At 35.0% G+C, this 20,432-nt stretch overlaps 1 protein-coding gene across 1 annotated transcript in view; it reads right to left on the reverse strand.

Moving 5' to 3' along the window:
* Nucleotides 1-20,432, reverse strand: part of CHL1 (cell adhesion molecule L1 like) — a 167,174-nt gene that overhangs the window by 71,110 nt on the left and 75,632 nt on the right. Inside the window, exons 2-4 of the mRNA XM_080826350.1 lie at nt 17,585-17,765; nt 11,590-11,695; nt 8,075-8,262 (exon numbers count right to left, since the gene is read on the reverse strand). Of these exons, the coding sequence (XP_080682476.1) occupies nt 8,075-8,262; nt 11,590-11,695; nt 17,585-17,675 (385 nt within the window). The 5' untranslated portion in view covers nt 17,676-17,765. The remainder of the gene's footprint in view (nt 1-8,074; nt 8,263-11,589; nt 11,696-17,584; nt 17,766-20,432) is intronic.

Consider the following 20,432-nt stretch of genomic DNA (forward strand, 5'->3'; position numbering starts at 1 on the left):
CTTTTACAGAGGAGGTAGGGAGGGGAACAGAGGGTAGAAACGGTATGCATTTCATGTAGATCCTATGGTTTAATGATACTCACCCACATTACTGGGCAAAACTTCCTATGTCATAGAACTTTATCTATCTTGACTTATCTCTCTATTCACAGGACTGGACTGATGAGCTTTTTGAGTTTCTTACATTTCTATTGAATGTGTTTGGCAAATTGCATACAGTCTGACATGATGATCATGAATGCATGCCACTGAGCTCACATGCTGTATCATCCCCAAGTCTAGTTTCCATCTACAAAGAAATTTAATTGATTCCCATTTCCTATAGAGTAACCCATTAATCCATTTAGGACTACTCAGAAATAACATTGCCTTTCAGTCTATGAGCTTGTAATGAATTCACGCTAAGGAAGGATACCCAATCCAGCCCATTTCATTCTAGTCATTCGCACAATCTGATAGATGAGAGGAAAATCCTCTGTCTTAATTAAACCTGTAAAACTCAAAGTTGCACTCTCAACTTAACAAATTGATCTTCTTTAGTTGGTTTGCATAGATCAGTAAAAGAAATTAGTATACGTTACCAGACCCTGCTTTTGCTACCCTACCCCTCCCAGATCTGAGCAGTAAATAGCCAAAGTGTGTCTTAAGGGAATTGTCCTCAGGAATCTGAGGAAGCTATACAAATGTAGAACCCAGCAGACCAGAAATTCTAATTGGTTTCCATTAAAACAGTATATAGAGGATTGCATCTTCAAGCCTGCCATTTCCTAGATTATTTTAATAGTGTGTGGAAATTGCTTTAGTACTCTTATTCATTCTTTTATTCTTTAGCCTATGAAACAATAAATCAGTCACTGGTAATATGCATTCAAGCAGCATCTAGAAGCATGCAAAGAAGGAAGAATAGCATAGCATGATATCTTTTACCATTTCCAAGCATCCCAATTAGTACACATGACAACCAAAAGACTCCCCAAATAGTATATAAATAAATGCCTCAAAAACTCCAGAAAATTTGCATGTGGATTTCCTAACAGCACTATTTGTAATAGCCAAAAGTTGGAAACAATCCAAACGGACATCAACTGGTGAAAGGATAAACAAATAGTGGTACATCCGTAAAATATAATGTTATTCAGCCATAAGAAGGAGCAAACTACTAATATATGCTAAAATGAGAATAAATCACGAAAACACGCTAGGTAGAAGGAGCTAGATGGAAAAAATCATGTATGGTATGACTGTATTTATATGAAATGTTCAGAAAAAAAATTTACTGAGGCAGAAAGCAGACTAATGACTAACTAGGGCTAGGGGTGGGAAGAGAGATGGGCTTAAGGAGTCTTTGGGGGAATGATGAAAATGTTCTAGTATCAGATGATGATGATGTACTAAAAATTGATTTTAAAAACTCACTCATTTTGCACTCAAAACTGATAAAATTTATGATATATAAATGATGCCCCAAACGTTGTTTTAAAAAATCAGAAAGGGGGGTTGGTGCCTGGGTGGCTCAGTTGGTTAAGCATCTGCTTTGGGCTTGGGTCATGATGCCAACGTCTTGGGGTAAGGCCCCACATTAGGCTCCTTGCTCAGCGTGGAGTTTGCTTCTCCCTCTTCCTCTGCTGCTCCCTGTGCTTGTGCTCTCTTGCTCACACACACGCTCTCTCAAATAAATACATAAAATCTTTGAAAAAAAAAATCATTAAGAGGCCACCTGGGTGGCTCAGTTGGTTAAGCATCTACCATTGGCTCAGGTCATGATCTCAGGGTTCTGGGATCAAGCCCAGATTGGGCTCCCTGCTCAGCAGAGAGTCTGCTTCTCCCTCTCCCTCTGCCCTTCGCCTCTACTTGTGCTCTCTCACTTTCTCAAATAAATAAATAAATAAATAAATAAAATCTTTAACAAAACAAAAATAAATTTTTAAAAAGTCAGAAAGAAAAATCACTAGAGGGGCGCCTGGGTGGCTCAGTGGGTTAAAGCCTCTGCCTTCGGCTCAGGTCATGATCCCAGGGTCCTAGGATCGAGCCCCGCATCGGGCTCTCTGCTCAATGGGGAGCCTCTCTCTCTGCCTGCCTATCTGCCTACTTGTAATCTCTGTCAAATAAGTAAATAAATAAATCTTAAAAAAAAAAATCACTAGAGGCTGAGACAGAGGAGGGATGCTAATTGGAAAAGGCTGATCTGAATGGCAGGCAGTACTGAAATAGCCCACATGGAATCATGTATATCATCATTTTAACTCTGCTGATGGTTGTCAAAATCAAGGCTAGAAAGAATCTTACCTTCACCCCTAACTCACTAACCACATTCATAGGATAGAAATTTCTTGAGGACAGTTTTTGTTTTGTTCACTACTGGCTCTCAAACTACTAGAAAAGAGGCTGGCACATGAGGGGAGCTTAATAAAGATGTGTTGAATAATTCACTGACTAACTCTCCAAGCCATATTGTGGAAAATCCATTTAGTTAAATGATTTTTTCCATGTTTGAAAACAGTGCATTGTGTTTGTTTGGTTGGTTTTTCTTTTACTCTTTCGTTCCCTAGCAAACTCAACTGCAGTGTTATTGAAAGCAGAAAACTGAACATGGGGTATAAAGGTTTCCGTTTGTAGAGAGTAATAATGGGATTTTCAGTTACTGCCTGCATGTGAAAACTTAGGCGGCTAAAGCCTTTAAGGTTAGTCTAATGAAAACTTCAAGAAACTAGATGAAACTCTAATATCCAAATCACAAAGTTTCCATCGATATAGTAGAAGAATTGATTCTCTACACTCTACAGCTTAAGAAAAGAATCAATTGATATAGATTGTAGAAAGCTTTAAATGGTCCCTGATTTATAAACCCCTAAGAATTGGGGTAGCGATCCTATTCAACATAGAAATGATTGCAGAAAGCTGTTAGACGATGGAGTAATTTCAGGAGGGACTGGAAATGATGCATAAGAAACCTAATTTATTTTGCTCTTTTCTATAGCAGCGGAAAAACAGAGTAATTACCCACTACATAGCTCACATGTGACTCTCATCTCTTCACTGCAATACTAGCAGATTCAGGCCAGAATTACCCTCACATTGTTCACCCCATCACTTGGTCTGCTTAGATAACGAGAGAAAATATTTTTTAAAACCCTTTAATTGCAGAATCTTATACTAATGTGTGCCATTGGCTTCTCTGCAACAGATCTAGCTACTGCCTTTGCCTTTGTGTATCCATAGCAACCATCAGAGTTCAGGGTAGGGATCACGCTGATGCCTTGCCTTCTACAACAGATTTTTAATACCTCTCTCTTGCACACGTATCTTTTTTCAGTTATTTCAGTTAATTAGATAGGCAGATTATATGGTTATAGTTAGACTATAATATATAGTTTTATAATATAAAATAAAATATGACTATAGTTATATACTTAAGAGACAATATATCTGTCTAGTTTTATGATCACAACCGCAAATATCATGGTAATACTTTCTGATCCAGAACTCATGAACATCTATTTTTTTAAAATACTTTATTTATTTAGGGGCGCCTGGGTGGCTCAGTGGGTTAAAGCCTCTGCCTTCGGCTCAGGTCATGATCCCAGGGTCCCGGGATCGAGCCCCACATCGGGCTCTCTGCTCAGCAGGGAGTCTGCTTCCTCCTCTCTCTGCCTGCCTCTCTGCCTACTTGTGATCTCTGTCTGTCAAATAAATAAATAAAATCTTTAAAAAAAAATACTTTATTTATTTATTTGACAGAGAGATAGAGAGCACAAGTAGGCAGAGTGGCAGGCAGAGGGAGAAGGGGAAGCAGGCTCTCTGCTGACCGGGGAGCCCTACCTGGGGTTTGACCCTAGGACCCTGAAATCATGACCTGAGCTGAAGGCAGCCACTTAATCGACTGAGCTACCCAGGCGCCCCATGAACATCTCCTATTGAATGTCACTTCAAACCTAAACTCCTGAGGCCAGTTTCCAAGTTTGCTGACAGTACTTTGTCCACTACTATGCTATAACACTTTACTTAATAACACAGTATATCTAATTCAGACAAATAAACACGCTACTTATTATTTATGTTCCTATAGAAAAAAAAAGAAACAAAGAAATACAACTAACACTCTTTTATCCACCACCCATCATACAAAAAAGACCTTTACCTTTCTCTCTGCTGCAGAATCCATCCACTCGCCTATTCCCTTTGAGTTAACTACGATCCTGAGTTTTGTTTTCAACATTCTCTTGTTTCTCATTGTAATTTTACCACATACAGCCATACCCCTAAATAATATTTTATCTTTACATATCTTGAACTTAAACATGTGTATTTTTTAAAGATTTTATTTATTTATTTGAAAGACAGAAATCACAATGAGGCAGAGAGGCAGGCAGAGAGAGGAAGGGAAGCAGGCTCCCCGCTGAGCAGAGAGCCCGATGTGGGGCTCGATCCCGGGACCCTGGGATCATGACCTGAGCCAAAGGCAGAGGCTTTAACCCACTGAGCCACCCAGGCGCCCCTATGTTGAACTTATATTAATAAAATCATACTGTATGTATTCTTCCAAGATTTGCTTTCATTGTTCAATATATTCCTAAGATGCATCAATTGTCACTGCTGAAACTATTTTTGTATGACTATACCACAACAGATTTATCCATTCTTATCATCGTTAGACTCATGTTTTCTCCAGTGTAGTCCTAATTCAAGCAATGGTACCACAAATAGTCCCAACGGACACAGAGGAGTGGTACCCACATCTGATGAAGGAAACGGAATAGCAGGGTTCCGGGTGAGAGCATCTTCAATTAAGGAGGCAGTGACAAGTATTTTCCACAGACCAGGTGGGAAGGTACACCTGCATCAGTGGTAGATACGTATTACAGTAGCTGTATGTTCCCACATAAAATTTTTATTCTCAAACTTCATAGTATTTCCCAATTTTGTGGGAACAAATGCTTTCATTATTTAGGTTACAGTTAATCTCATTGGCTAATCTCATTGGCCATTCTGGTCTGAGGTACAAGTTTATGTCTTTTAAATTATTTTTTAAATTTTCTTTTTAAATTATTTACAAATACATAACATTATTTTTAGTTATAGTCATTGGCAATGATTTTTCCCCCTGGGTTGTGGCTTATAATTTCACTTTCTTTTTAGGTCTTTTGATAAAAAGGGGTTCTAAAAATCAAATCCTTAGTGATTTCCTCACAGAACTACAATAGGTCCTACTTAGGAAACATCCCTATCCTAAAATCATAAATACACGGCCCCAATCATTTCCTAATTTTTTAAAATATATTTTCCCTTTCAAAGTGTAGGCTTTAATATACCTGGAATGGATTTTTATATAATGTGAGAGAAGACTCCAAATAAACATGTCCCTACATGGACAATCAGTTGTTCCACCCCATTAAATTAAGAAGGAAGGAAGGGAGGGAGGGAATCCACGCTAGTTTTCATAGTGCTTTCACAAACAAGGGTTTGTTTGTGGGTTCTCTATGCTGTTCCATCTATCTATCTAATCCTATTCAAAGCCATACTGGCTTAATCACTAAAGTTTTACATTGAGCCTTGTTATCTGATAAGGTCAAGTTCTCTTGACTTGTTCTTATTCTTCAAGTGTTTGTACCAAATTCTGCCCTTTACTCCTCCAATATATTGTGAATCACCTGGTCACAGTCCATAAACATACCAAAAACAAACCAGAGATTTGGATTTCAATTATTCTACATATCAAGTCATGAAGAGTTGACATTTTAGTTTTACTAACTCTTCAAATCCAGGAAAAAGGTCTTTTTTTTTTCTATTTATCTAGATCTTTTGAAAATATTTTTTAATAATTGTGCATACTTTTCAACTATAAAGGTTTCACACCTCCTTGCTGGATTTATGTTATGCTTCTGTATTATTTTATCCCTTCAACCTCTTTTGAGTTTTATTCTGTTAACTTAAATCAGCTCATGCATTTTCATCTTAAAATTATGTTACCTAAAAAGCTTAGATTATTCATTTTCATATTTTCTAAGATACATTTCTAGGATGAAAAACATCATATGTTCATTAGATGGACCTCATATTTGGGTTCTTTAAAATCTTCCACAAGCTTACTCATGTTTTCTCTGCTTAAGCTACCAAAAAATGAAACACATATGTTAATATTGCACATTATTATGAGATTATTATGAGATACCCCATTCCACTTATAATCTATTTCTGTTTCATATGTTTTAATATTATATATGCCTAGTGAATTAATCTTCAGGCCTTTAAAAAATAAGTTCTGTTTTGACTGATAATTCAGCCATTCCTACTTTGTTTTGAATAGCATTTATCTGGAACATATTTTCCATCTTTCAGTTTCAACAATTCTGTATTCTTATGATTTAGATGTGTTATACCTTTATACCTTTTATACCTTTCTTAAAAACAGCAACAACAACAAAAAACTTGAAGCATTTAATCTATTTACTTTCATCTTCAATTACAGGGATTTATTTATACAGTTTTTTCTTTCATTTTCACACAATTCTTACCTTTTTCTTTTTCTCCCTCAAACATAGTCTGTTAATCATTCATATTTTACTCTATACTTTTAATGTAATTGTTTTATAAATCTTAAGATGCATACTTTACTTGTAAGACTCTAAATTTCATCTTCTCTCCTCTAGAATTATACAAGGACTTTAGAATAATTTAAATCCAGTCATCTGTCTCAATTTTTAGGATAAGGTACACATGCTTTTCAGTATTTGTGTTTCTGAGGTTTGTATACATTCTGACCCACCCCTACTGACCCCAGGATAAAGGGTCCATATCTTCAAAGGTCTATGACTCTGAGACCCTGCAAGAAGATATTGCCAAAAAGAAGCTGTCCACAGTTTTCTACATAAGAATTTACTCTACAGAGATTTTGGTTACAATCATGTGATGTTGGATACCTTAAGATTAGGGAAAACAAGATACCAAAAGTGGAAGCTGGTCGCCTGTGATCCCACGCTGCGCAGGCAAAATACAGTAATGAGGAAGTCATTTAATCTTTCATCACAGTTATGGATAAATAACACCCTTAACAGTAAAGTAGTTTATGGTTTTCCATGATTATTATTTATGGAAAACATCATTAATATATATCAATTGCTCGTTCTCTAACGGGCATTCATTACTGAAATTAAGCAGGACGGTAGGATCTACCTCTGAGTACAAACTATGAGTAGAAAGTGCCTGTACAATTTCTTGTAGGAAGTAATTCTTCATGCTCTCTGCCCCAGACTTTTTGACCAAGGAGGCGTACGTTTCACATGGTATAGCCACAGGATAATGCCATTTCCATCAGCGTGGATCTCCAGGACATTTCACTGAGAACAAATGCCCTGAAGAGCTCTGAGGCTCACAGCCAAATGCATAATCAAAGAATAAACACAGGGGCCTGGAGAATACCTGTTATTGCAGTATAATTAAGCCACTTCCAACCAATGTATTTAACTTAATTCTCATCCCATGAGGCAAAGCAGACACTATTCCCCCCCCACCGAGGTTAGATATAAGAATACTGAAACACAAATTTATATTGCTCTCAAAGATCATCCACTTCTGGGACACCCAGGTGGTTCAACTGAGCGTCCAACTCTTGGTTTCGGCTCAAGTCACAATCTCAGCATCATGAGACTGAGCCCCAAGTCAGGCTCCACACTCAGTGCAGAGTCTGCTTGAGATTTTCTCCCTCTGCCCCTCTCTCTAAAACAAATAAATATTAAAAAAAATATATCACCCACTTTTAAGTATCAAGACCTAGAGGATAGTTTCACTTAGAAATGAAATATAGGTTTCACTGGGGAACGTGAGTATGGGATAACTGGGTGATGGACATTAAGGAAGGCACAGGATATAATGAGCACTGGGTATTATATAAGACTGATGAATGACTGAACTCTACTTCTGAAACTAATAACGCACTAATAATATGTTAATTTATATTTAAATTTTAAAAAGGAAAAAATATAGGACATATGTAAGTTGGTAATTAAATTAAGAATCTGTCATTATTTTACTCAACACTAAAATATTTGTAAAATGAAACCTCCATTGTTACACTTACTTGGAACTATAAATTCTATTTCTTCTGACATAGCAACTCCCAGTTTATTAGAAGCAAAGCAACGGTATTTTCCTTGAAAGTGAGATACGTGCCCCTCATTTGGGATCTTAAAGGTTCCTGAGTTGTTAGATACAATTATCCGAGAGTCAGAGAGATCAAAAGGCTTGTCATCCTTAGTCCACGTAAATCTGTAAGATAAAACTAAAGTAAACAATCCTGAAAAATCAAAACATATTTCTTTTTAAAGTAGTGAGAAACAAATACACAGCAATTATAAAACCAAAACATTTTACGGTAAAAAAAATATTTTTAATTGACTATATAACAGAATACCAAAAAAGCCTCAGAAGAGTCCGAGAAATTTTACAAGTTGCTATATACTGAATGTTTATGTCTCCCCCAAATTCGTATGTTGAAGCCCAATCCCTAATGTAACAGTGTCTGGAGGTAGAGGATTGGGGAAGTGATTGGGTCATGAGGGTGGAGTTCTCCTGGATGGGATTAGCACCCTTAAGGAGACCCCAGAGAGCATTTTTGCTTTCTCCTGCCATGTGAGGTTATAACATGAAAACAGCTGTCTATAACCAATGAAGTGGGTCCTCCTCAGACACCAAATCAGTAAAGGCCTTGATCTTGGTCTGCCCAGTCCCCAAAACCATGTGACAAATATACATTTGTTGTTTAAACCACCCAGTCTGTGACATTTTTATTATGGCATGCTGAACTAAGACCAACCCATAAAAAAGCTGCAACAACTAAGAAAACAAAAACTGCAGACAGGTTTTGTTCTGTTCTTTTTAAAGTTTTTTTTTTTTTTTTCCACTTGGAAAGGTATTTTCACTAACACTTTGAAGACTACTTAATCCAAAAACATATAATACGTCATCATATGTGTATGTGAAGAGTTCACTCAAAATTTAAAAAGAAAAAGAAAAAAAAACCAAGTACCATTAAAAGTGGTCACATTTCCTATCTAGATTTTTAGACATATTATATTAGTAACATATTTGAGACCACAAAAATATAAAGGTTTGAAAACTGAGTTTTTCCAATTATTACAATGCTACTAAAGACAGTTTCTATGACAACATTATTTCCTGTCATATGATTACTATTGAAGTTACTTAACAATTTGTATTTTTCCCCTTTTATAAACAAACCAGTAAACAACCTTAACATAATTTATTTTTTTGGCACTTATCCGAATATTTCATGAGACCAATCTCTTAAAAGTAAGAATGACAGAACAATAACGTAAGAAAATTTTTATAGCTGTTGATAAATGTTGCAGAATTGTATTCCAGAAAAAAATATACAGAGTTAAATTCCCACCCCAGTGTGGAACCATGTCATTTCTGTGGCTGAGGTTATAAAAAGTTTTAAAAAAATGTTATTAATCTAATAATGACTTTCCAACTTGATTTTATTCAGCATTTCATATATGAATTATCCATGCAAATTGTGGAATGTTTCAGGACACCATTTTCTTACACTAAACTATCTGATTATTCTTTCACCAGGAATAACAAACCTTCGTGGGACACACATTTTTTTTTTAGGAGCATATCTACCTTCTTCCCCAATCCTAGTTCTTTTATGTCTTCTCTCTATGTGTGTTTTATGCTTTACCGGCTTTACTTACAGTATGTTGAATGGGATCACTTCACCTATACAGAATTAAACATTTCCACTTGGAAATACGTTACGTGTTTTCATTCATTGAAATCTTCTTTCCTGATCCTAGGCAAAATTTTATAGACACTGCCCCCAATTTAAATCCCATATAGTTCTTGTTACATAGTACTTGATATTGTTTTTGTCGATGTTGCTACCACTAACTGTTAAGACTGATGGATTTTTTCCTTTTGCTATTGTGATGGGATTTTTCCTTCTTGTTTCCCAATTATTTTCTAACTGCCTTGTATGGACATCTAATTAAGCTTTTTAAAATTTATCTTTAATTTTTAAATCAACTTACAATTGACCACTTCAGTGTAGCCCTTTGTATTTATAAAAGCTTGTTTTTGCCCAGCGAATAGATAGAATAACAAATTCTATGATAATAATAATAATATTAATCATATTTTCTCATATGTATAGATTCTATTTTCTTGCATAATTATATTAGACATGGTTCTAGGAAAATAAGTAATAGTGTTACCAGAAGACATTCTATTCTTATTTCTGAATTTATTGTAAATGCTAGTGGTATTTCATAATTAAATTCATACTGGCTATAGACCTAATAAACAAATTTGATCATTAATCATCTCTGACGATTGTAGGGTATTATCTTCTGATATATAACTCAGTTCATTACTATTTATCATAATATTGACTGATCCATATTGATCCAGCCATAATGATTAACTAAATTCTTCTTCATATAATTCTATCCACATTTACATATACTAATTGAATATATTCCATTTGGTAAACTATAGATAATAATGATAATTTAAAACATCAATGATTCATTAAGAATGATTTTTAAAATGTCAAATTATCAGGTAATAATAATGTTAGTCACAATACAATTTCAAATAATTAATTTTCCTTAAATATGTGCTTCCTTAGTACATGGAAAAGAATCACGCAAATCAGTAGAAGTATGTAGCTTTGCTGCCCATTTTGGAATCACCTACATTAAAATCTAAAATTCTCCCTACAGCTTCTCTCTCTTCATTCCCAACACACACACCTTTCTTTCTCCCTTCCAAAGTGTGGGAGGTATTTTGAAAGAACTTCATCACTGATTATGATCACCTACATTAACAATTATTTAATTAATAGAACACTAGATAAAATATACAATGCGGTTAGCATTCAGATGACTAAATATTTCTATGATACCTTAAAAAAATCAAGTACTCACTGAATAAAATGTGTCACTTTAAAAAAAAATGTGTCACATTTAAAGATAAGCAATAGTAAATATGTACAGAATGTCATTTATCAATGTGTTAACTGTCAGGGGCACCTGGGTGGCTCAGTGGATTGAGCCTCTGCCTTTGGCCCAGGTCCTGATCTCAGGGTCCTGGAATCAAGCCCCGAATTGGGCTCTCTTCCTCTCTCTCTCTGCTTGCCTCTCTGACTACTTGTAATCTCTCTGTCAAATAAATAAACAAAATCTTTTTAAAAAATGTATTAACTTTCAGCTTAATAAATGCTACCTTTCACTAAGCAGAATAAAGGATCTTCTGGACTTTGGCTACCTTGTTCACCTGTAAGGAATTATCAACTATTTCCATGGTGCTAAAACCTATGCTAAATATTTAACATAAGGCAATTTATTTTATGGTAAAAATGATTTCGACTTGCAGAAAAACATACGTAAACCAAACTTTATTTTCATAAACATAGCTAGTATTTCTTTTTTTTTTTTTTTGGCAACTCTTAACTTTAATCATATGTAGTTTTAGAGTTCAACAAGCTTATGATGGTCAGAATACAAAAAAATTTTACAAAGGGATTATATACATATAAACAATTATTTCATTTGTAAGTATACTCACATTGGTTCCGGATTTCCTTTAGCTTCACATTCGATTTGAAAATATTCATCAAAGGGAAAGGCAACTTGCACTTTTGACTGTTTTATGATTGTTGGAACCTGTTGAACTAAATATCAAAATATGTATATGAAGAGCATGGTCTTCCAAATATTAGGTCAGCTGAATTTAGCTATAACAAAAACATTTGAAACATTCTTCCTATATTGATAAGAGAACTATAAAAAAAGTGTGAAGTATAGAACAAATCTGATTTCCTCATTGAAAAATGTATTTTATTAGTTAATTGAGGTTTGCTCTTGGGTCTTTTTTTTTTTTTAATTCCAGTGTAGTCAACATAGTTATTATATTAGTTTCAGGTATACAATACAGTGATTCAACAATTCTACACATTACTCAGTGTTCATTGTGGTAAGTATACTCTTAACTCCCTTCATCTATTTCACCCATCCCCCCCACCCACTGCCCTTCTGGTACCATACCTTTGTTCTCTATGGTTAAGAGTCTGTTTTTTGGTTTGTGTCTTTTTTCTTTGTTCATTTGTTTTCCTTCTTAAATTCTGGAATTTAAGAAGGACAACATATGGTATTTGTTTTTCTCTGATTGACTTATTTCACTTAGCCTATATCCTCTACATCTATCCATGTCACTGCAAATGGCAAGGTTACATTCTTTTCTGGCTGAATAATATTCTACTATATATATATATATATATATATATATATATATACCACCATATATATATATATACCACTTCTTCATTCACCTATCAATGGAGACTTTAGGTACTTCCATAATCTGGCTATTGTAAATGATGTCGCAATAAACACAGGGGTGCATAATCTTTGCAAATTAAAGTTTGTGCTTTCTTTGGGTAGATACCCAATAGTAGAATTGCTAGATCATATGGTAATCCCATTTTTAACTTTTTTGAGGAATTTCCATACTGTTTTCTGCAGTGGCTACACAAGGCTGCATTCCCACCAACGGTGTATAAAGATTCCTTTTTCTCCACATCCATCACTTGTTTCTTGTGTTTCTGAGAGCTCTGAGGTGATATTGCATTGTGGTTTTTAATGTGTTGATGTTTAATGATGCTGCATATCTTTTCATATATCTGTTGGTCATCTGTAAGTCTTCTTTGGAGAAATGTCTGTTCATGTCTTTTGCCCATTTTTAATTGGATTATGCAAAATGTATTTAATTTCAAAGAACATACTTCACTGATACCGTTTCATTTCATGTTGCCGAAAGTGTTCATTTAAACCCAGATAAAGAAACAATTTGTAGAGCAGAATAAAAATTGCCATATCATTACAACTTTAAAATCTCTATTTTTAAATTACTAACATTTACTCTATGTTGATATATGCATATATATTTTTATTTAGTTCAGTCATTTTGACAGTTCTGTTTTTTTAATTTAATGTCTTAGTTTCCTAAGACATCATAATTATTTTACCACTTTTCCATTATTTATTCCCATTGTTTTGTGATCATTTCTTGGATAATTTTCTTATTATTGGACATTTGATTTTTCTTTCATTTTTTTCTTTCCAGGTATCATGTACTTCTACAGGCATTTAAATTTTTCAAGCATATAAGTTCTTCCTTTATTGAATTACTGACTTACGATAAATTTCCAAATAGTATTTACTCTGGATAAATGATGATATCATTTCACAAGAGGATATTATCTATAAACAACACATGAGTATACAGTTTCCAACATCCTTGCCACAAATGAACACCAACCTAAAAATGATAAAAATACTTTGCTAATTATTACAAAGGAAATTATAACATCCTCATTCTATTTTTATTTCTACTTATTGCTTTTACTAATAAACACTTTTCCCTAAGCTTATTATTTGTCATTCCCCATTTATAAATTATCCTTTCAGTATTACTGGGGGCTTGGGGTTAGTTTCTTCCCCTTAGAATTTAACAGTCATAATCAGTAATAAAAATAAACAATGGTATTTTTAAATGGATTCTACATATTCAAATATCTCCCCATCTTGCAATCAACTTTTTTAGTGTCTCAAAGTTAAATAACCTTCAACACAAACTTAAAAAGTAGGCGGGTCACTTTGTTTCTCACTAAGTGAAGCACCTGGATGGTATTTGAGAACTGTGTTCATAAAATAAGTGTACTAATGGTGAAGATACGAACATGGGTTAGGTTTCGAAGAGGGACACAGAGGACAGGTAGAGATCTACCATCCGTGAACACTCCGTTTTCAAACTGATGCATTACCATTTTAGTATCATTCTTACAACCTCAAGGAAGGAAAGGGACAGCACTGAATTCGTAAGGAAGTATAAGCGATTCAGCAGCAGGAAGCTGATTTCAGCAAATATGTTTTTTTTTTTTTTAGATTTTTTTTTTATTTATTTATTTGACAGAGAGAGATCACAAGTAGGCAGAGAGGCAGGCAGAGAGAGAGAGAGAGGGAAGCAGGCTCCCTGCTGAGCAGAGAGCCCGATGCGGGACTCGATCCCAGGACCCTGAGATCATGACCTGAGCCGAAGGCAGCGGCTTAACCCACTGAGCTACCCAGGCGCCCCTCAGCAAATATGTTTTGAGAAAAGCAATTTGCAGAAATGCACTGAGCCAGATTAGGTAAGTATATTCCACAGTGGAGTTACAAATAGGGCCCTAAACCCAGTTACACCGAGCCAGACCCTAAACCACTGTATTTTCTCACTTATAAAGTTAGGAATTCAGGCTAAATTGTTCTCAGACTTTTTGGTCTCAGGATCTCTCTACATTCTTAAAAACTAGAGTAAGTTCCAAAGGGCATTTGTTCATTTGATTTATATCTAACAATATTTACCTTATTAGAAATTAAAACCGAGAAACCTTTTAAAATTTTATTATTAATCCATTTTAAATAATCCATTTTAAATAATCTTATATGTTAAAATAATTACCTATTTTATCAAGAACATGAAATATAATGAGACCAGTGGCATTGTTTTTACATTTCGCAAATCTCTTTAATATCTTCACAGAAGGCAGCTGGATTCTCACATCTACTTCTACATACAATCTGTCACAAAAGTTGTTTTGCTTAAATATATGAAGAAAATCCAGCTCTACACAGATAGGTACTTGAAAAAGGATGAGACACTTCATCATCCTTTCCGATGATTGTGGACATGCTTCTTAAATAGTACACCAAAACTCAATATGTGGTAGTTTCTTAAATATTTACTACAATATAGAATCTGAAATCATATCAATGAACTTTTCATATTCTATTATACTAACATGTTTTACCCATGAGTTTTCTTTTTAGAGTTGTTTTTTTGTTTTTTTTTTAGTAATCTCTATGCCTAATGTGGGGCTCAAACTTACAACCCCAAGATCAAGAGTTGCATGTTCCACCCACTAAGCCAGCTAAGTGCCCCATCCATGGCTTCTTTTTCACCATGTAGAATTTTGTAACATTATGCAATAATCATTTAGGAAAAAATATATATATATACTGCTTCATGGACCCGGAGAGGTCCATGGATCACATTTTAAGCATTGATGGCCAGCCTAGAATAATAACTGAAGGCTATTTCCAATTCTAAAAAAAATTTTGGTTTAATGAATCTGATCATTGAGTTTTACTAGTTTAGGTACATGAGCCCAAGTTCAGTCTTTATCCATCGGATATTCATAAACATTTTAACAACATGCAAAAAACAGTCATACCTTCATGGACATTTACCTTGTTTCTGATTGCTACTGCTTCTAAGTAGAAGAAGTCTTGAGCTTATTGCAAATTCACATTATTTAAATTTTATTACAGTTATAAAAGATGAGGGATGACGCACAATAGTAACAGTCCCTAAGATATCAGCTAATAACTTTTGAACAACTTGTTTATTAGAACATAATTCTTCCTTAAATTTGCTAAGGTTGTACAGTCTCAGCAATAACGAATTACTCAGGGAATGGAACTAATAACCTTTGAGTGTTTATAAGAATATATATTCTACATTGTAAATCCTTTCCTCCATAATTAGGCCAATTACAGAGACACCAGACTCGTTGACATTCACATTGGATACCTGCCTTAGTTGCATTTACTAGTGAGTGCTCTGGAGCACTGAAATGAATGGTTAATATTTAGTTGCTCTGAAAACATCGTTAATATTTTATAACAATTGTTGTCCAAGGACATTACAGAATGAAAATACTAAGTAACTGAGACAACATCCAGAACAAAAAATGTATGTTACGGATTAATATAAACTTTTAAATTTTTTACCACTGATGAACTAAATGAGAAAAGAAGGAAAGGAAATGTATATTCTAAGGGAACATGGTCAGGAATCTGAATCAGGAATCCCAGTGCATCTTTGTTGCTACTGGGGAAAAATGTAAGACTATTAACCTCTTTCTCACGAGGATCACCAAGAACTTTGCTCTCAATTTGGCACTGCACACTCAAACCAAAAAAACATACTGAAGATGAATAATTTCCAGTTCTTGACCTGAATGTCTACAACTAGGCTAATATATATTGTGTGTAGACTAAGAGATTTCAGCTTGATTTAAAGAGAACTTTAAATCTGTACATCTACAGAACAAGTAGGTGAAATTCCTCAAGAAGAAAGAATATCCAAGAGAGACTCTGTCAGGACAATGGAGAAGGGATTCTCACTTAGGGGTGAAATCAAAGGGCATGGCTGCCCAAAGTGTATGATGTGAAACGCCTATATGAAGTAATTTAAGGTGGTCCTCAGAAAAGTGGTTCAAAAACACATTATATTGTATAGTCAGAGACTTACTTTCTTTTCTATTCACTTTCAGATCAAGTACTTCAGAAGAAAAGTTTCAGTTCAGAATTAGCAAGTCTCCTCATGTTTATTCAAGTTGTTGAGCTCAAGTCTAATTGTCTAGAGCTTAGATGATATGCAAAGGTCATTTCCAAGGCTAAGATTCAAATAAACGAGCACTGTCTCTTGTATTATAAATCTCCAAATTACATATGGAAAAGACAGGAGGAGGGTGTGTGGGTGGCATCTGTCTTAGGCTTAGGTCATATCCGAGGGTCCTGGGATGAAGCCCAGGTTTGGGTTCCCTGATTCTCCCTCTCCCTTCCTGCTCCTCCCCCTGCTAGTGCACTCTCTGTCAAATAAATAAATAAAATCTCTAAAAAAAAAGAAAGGGATAATACAGGATACATATGCATAAAGATATCTAAATAACCTCTCAAGGGTCTTTTATATTCTCTGTCCTAATAACACAAGGGAAATTCCCCAAATCTCTGTTACACAGCTGATACAGTATTAAATAAACTATTTGTAAATGTATTATTTTTATTACTTTATGTATGTCAAGATATATATTTCCATAAAACCAATGACTAACCTCTGGATATGTATGTCATAGATATTTATGTATGTCAAGATATGTATTTCCATAAAACCAATGACTAACCTCTGGATATGAATTCATAGTATATAATGTCTAGATTTTCAGAGTTGTTATCATCTTATATTTTTAGTTGTATAATAATGGCTCTTTAATATTTTCTTAATTCATTGTTTTCATTCTTAAATATACAACCATTTTGAAAAAAAGATACAAAATGTATTCCCTTCCTTTTTATCATAATTGGTTGAATACCACTAATTTCTGAATCATAACACTCCCTAAAATAAATTAACGGAGTATATAAATAACAGCCATTGGTAATATTGAAGAGTATCTTACGTGGCAAAACACCTGATCTGTAAGTCATGTTTCTTGTTATGTGCCAAATTTGCATAAGAAGAGCCAAAAAGCCTGAGCTGTAAAATAATTACAGAAAGCAGCCAAAGACAAGACAGTCAATTTTTTTATAAGGGAATGATGAATTCTAATGACAGATTGCTGGAAAATAAATAGAAATATAGTAGAAAAATCACACCTTCAAACTACAAGTATTCTACTTAAAAATGAAAATGCAAGTAAGAATTTCCATGAAGTAGGTATTGAATGCTGTCATTTTACCTGATAGTGGTATATCCATGGCTGTAGAGAATTTTAACAGGAGACAAATTAGAGATACAATTAATCCTCTTCCTCCTAACAGCATCTCCATTGCTCTTCAGGACGGAGGCAACTCAAGAAGAATGAAAATCGTAATGTTTCCTTTTACTTTTGGTTTAAGGCTGAGAAGAATGTAGTTCACCTGGGAATTCAAAAAACAAACAAAATGACATATATTTTAAGTTCATAGACTCTGAAATGATCCCTTAATTTTTTTTTACAGATTTTATTTATTTGAGAGAGAACACAAGCAGAGGTGGTGGTGGGGGGGATTACTGGGGGGAGGGGAAGTGGCAGAAGCAGGCTCCCCACTGAGCAGGGAGCAAGATGAGGGCTCCATCCCAGGACCCTGAGATCATGACCTGAGCTGAAGGCAGAGGCTTAACCTACTGAGCCACCCAGGCACCCCTGACAATAAAATTTAAACAAATGTTTCTGCTGCAATAATTTTCCTCTTGATGAAACACTTTACTAGTAACTCCACATAAATATAATTATTCTTTCTATATGCTTTATTAAAGGACAGGTGATATATGCTACAGTGTAAACGATGACCCATTCCAGTGAACTGTATTTTTTGGCCAGATGAGTTTTTGCATCAAGGCACTCTAGTACACTCTATCAGGTGTGGGTGTCAGTGCTATGAGAATAACTTCATTTACCCCATTTCATTCAAAATGTAGCTCTTTTTCAAACAATTCTTTGGATTGGGCAACTAGCCCCAGTTGAGTCATTTATGAAGCATCACAAATCTAACTGTTGATTTTTTTTTAAGAGTTTATTTATTTATTTGATAGATCACAAGTAGGCAGAGAGGCAGGCAGAGAGGGGGTGGGGGAAGCAGGCTCCCTGCTTAGCAGAAAGCCCCGATGCGGGGGCTCAATCCCAGAACCCTGGGATCATGACCTGAGACGAAGGTAGAGGCTTAACCCACTGAGCCACTCAGGCACCCCTAACTGTTGATTTTTTTGACAAAGTAACTTTTCATGTCCAAAGTTATGACACTAATAGAAAGTGAGCAGCAAGATACAAGAGTGGAAGACATGAAAGACAAATGGATAAGGATCAGCCACTCTAACATTTATAAATTTGGGTTTTGTTGAAGCAGAAAATAATTATCCTCAGTTACTTTGCACTTAAGCAGAATGTTCATTCACTCCATATTGTGCAGAAATAAAAAATGTCAATTTTCCTTAATGTTCTCAGATCATTTCAATTTTATTATGAAACACTGTGATAATAGACATCTAAACATTGTTTATAACATATATTTAAAATAAATTTGCTTAAAATGTGATAGTTTTTCAGGTGCCTAATTTTCTTTTTCCATAAAAACCAATTACTCTATTCAATTACAACTGGTACAAAAAATTAATGAATATAGAGTCAGATAACCCATCAACTTTATACATTTTTTAATTTAAATTCAATTAATTAACATGTAATATATTACGTTTCAGAGGCAGAGGTCAGTTTTTCATAAGTCTTATACAATACCCAGTGCTCATTACATCATGTGCCCTCCTTAATGTCCATCACCCAGTTACATCATTCCCCCACCCCACACCCTCCAGTAAGCCTCAGTTTGTTTCCTATGATTAAGAATATCTTTGTCTCCCTCTCTGATTTCATCATGTTTTTCCTCTTTTCCCCTATGATCCTGTTTTGTTTCTTATATTCCACATATCAGTGAGATCATATGATTATTATCTTTCTCTGACTTATTGCACTTAGCATAACACCCTCTATTTCCAGCCCTGTTGTTGCAAATGGCAAGATTTAATTTTTTGATGACTGAGTAATATTCCATTGTGTATTGCTACCATATATTCTTTATCCATTCAGCTTTCAACGGACATCTGGACTCTTTTCATAATAAGGCTATTGTGGACATTGCTGCTATAAACATTGGTTACAAGTGCCCCTTCAGATGAATTCTTCAGGTGAATACTACATTTGTATCTCTAGGGCAAATACCCAGTAGTGCAGTTTCTGGGTCATAGGGTAGCTCTATTTTCAACTTTTTGAAGAAACTCCATACTATTTTCCAGAGCGGCTGCACCAGCTTGCATTCCCACCAACAGTGTAAGAGGGTCCCCCTTCATTGCATCCTCGTCAACATCTGTCATTTCCTGTCTTGTTAATTTTAGCCATTCTGACTGGTGTGAGGTGATATCTCATTGTGGTTTTGATTTGTATTTCCCTGATGGTGAGTGATATGGAGCATTTTTTCATGTTTCTGTTGGCCATTTGGATGTCTTCTTTGGAGAAATGTCTGTTCATGACTTCTGCCCTTTCTTGATTGAATTATTTGCTCTTTGGGTGTTGAGTTTGATAAGTTCTTTATAGATTTTAGATACTAGCCTTTTATCTGATGAGACATTTACAAATACCTTCTCCCATTCTGTCAGTTGTCTTTTGGTTTTGTCAACTGTTTCTTTTGCTGTGCAAAAGTGTTTTATCTTGCTGAAGTCCCAAAAGTTCCTTTTTTGCTTTTTTTATCCCCTTGCCTTTGGAGATGTGTCTGTCTAGTTAGAATGCTGCGGCTGCCACAAAGGTTGCTGCCTGTGTTCTCCTCAAGGATTTTAATGGATTCCTGTCTCACATTTAGGTCTGTCATCCATTTTGAGTCTGTTTTTGTGTATGATGTAAGGAAATGGTCCAGTTTCATTCTTTTGCATGTGGCTGTCCAATTTTCCAAACACCATTTGTTGAAGAGACTTTTTCCATTGGACATTCCTTCCTGCTTTGTCAAAGATTAGTTGACTACAGAGTTGAGGGTCTATTTCTGGACTTTCTATTCTGTTTC

Source organism: Martes martes (assembly GCF_963455335.1).
Source record: "Martes martes genome assembly, chromosome: 1".
NCBI lineage: Eukaryota > Metazoa > Chordata > Mammalia > Carnivora > Mustelidae > Martes > Martes martes.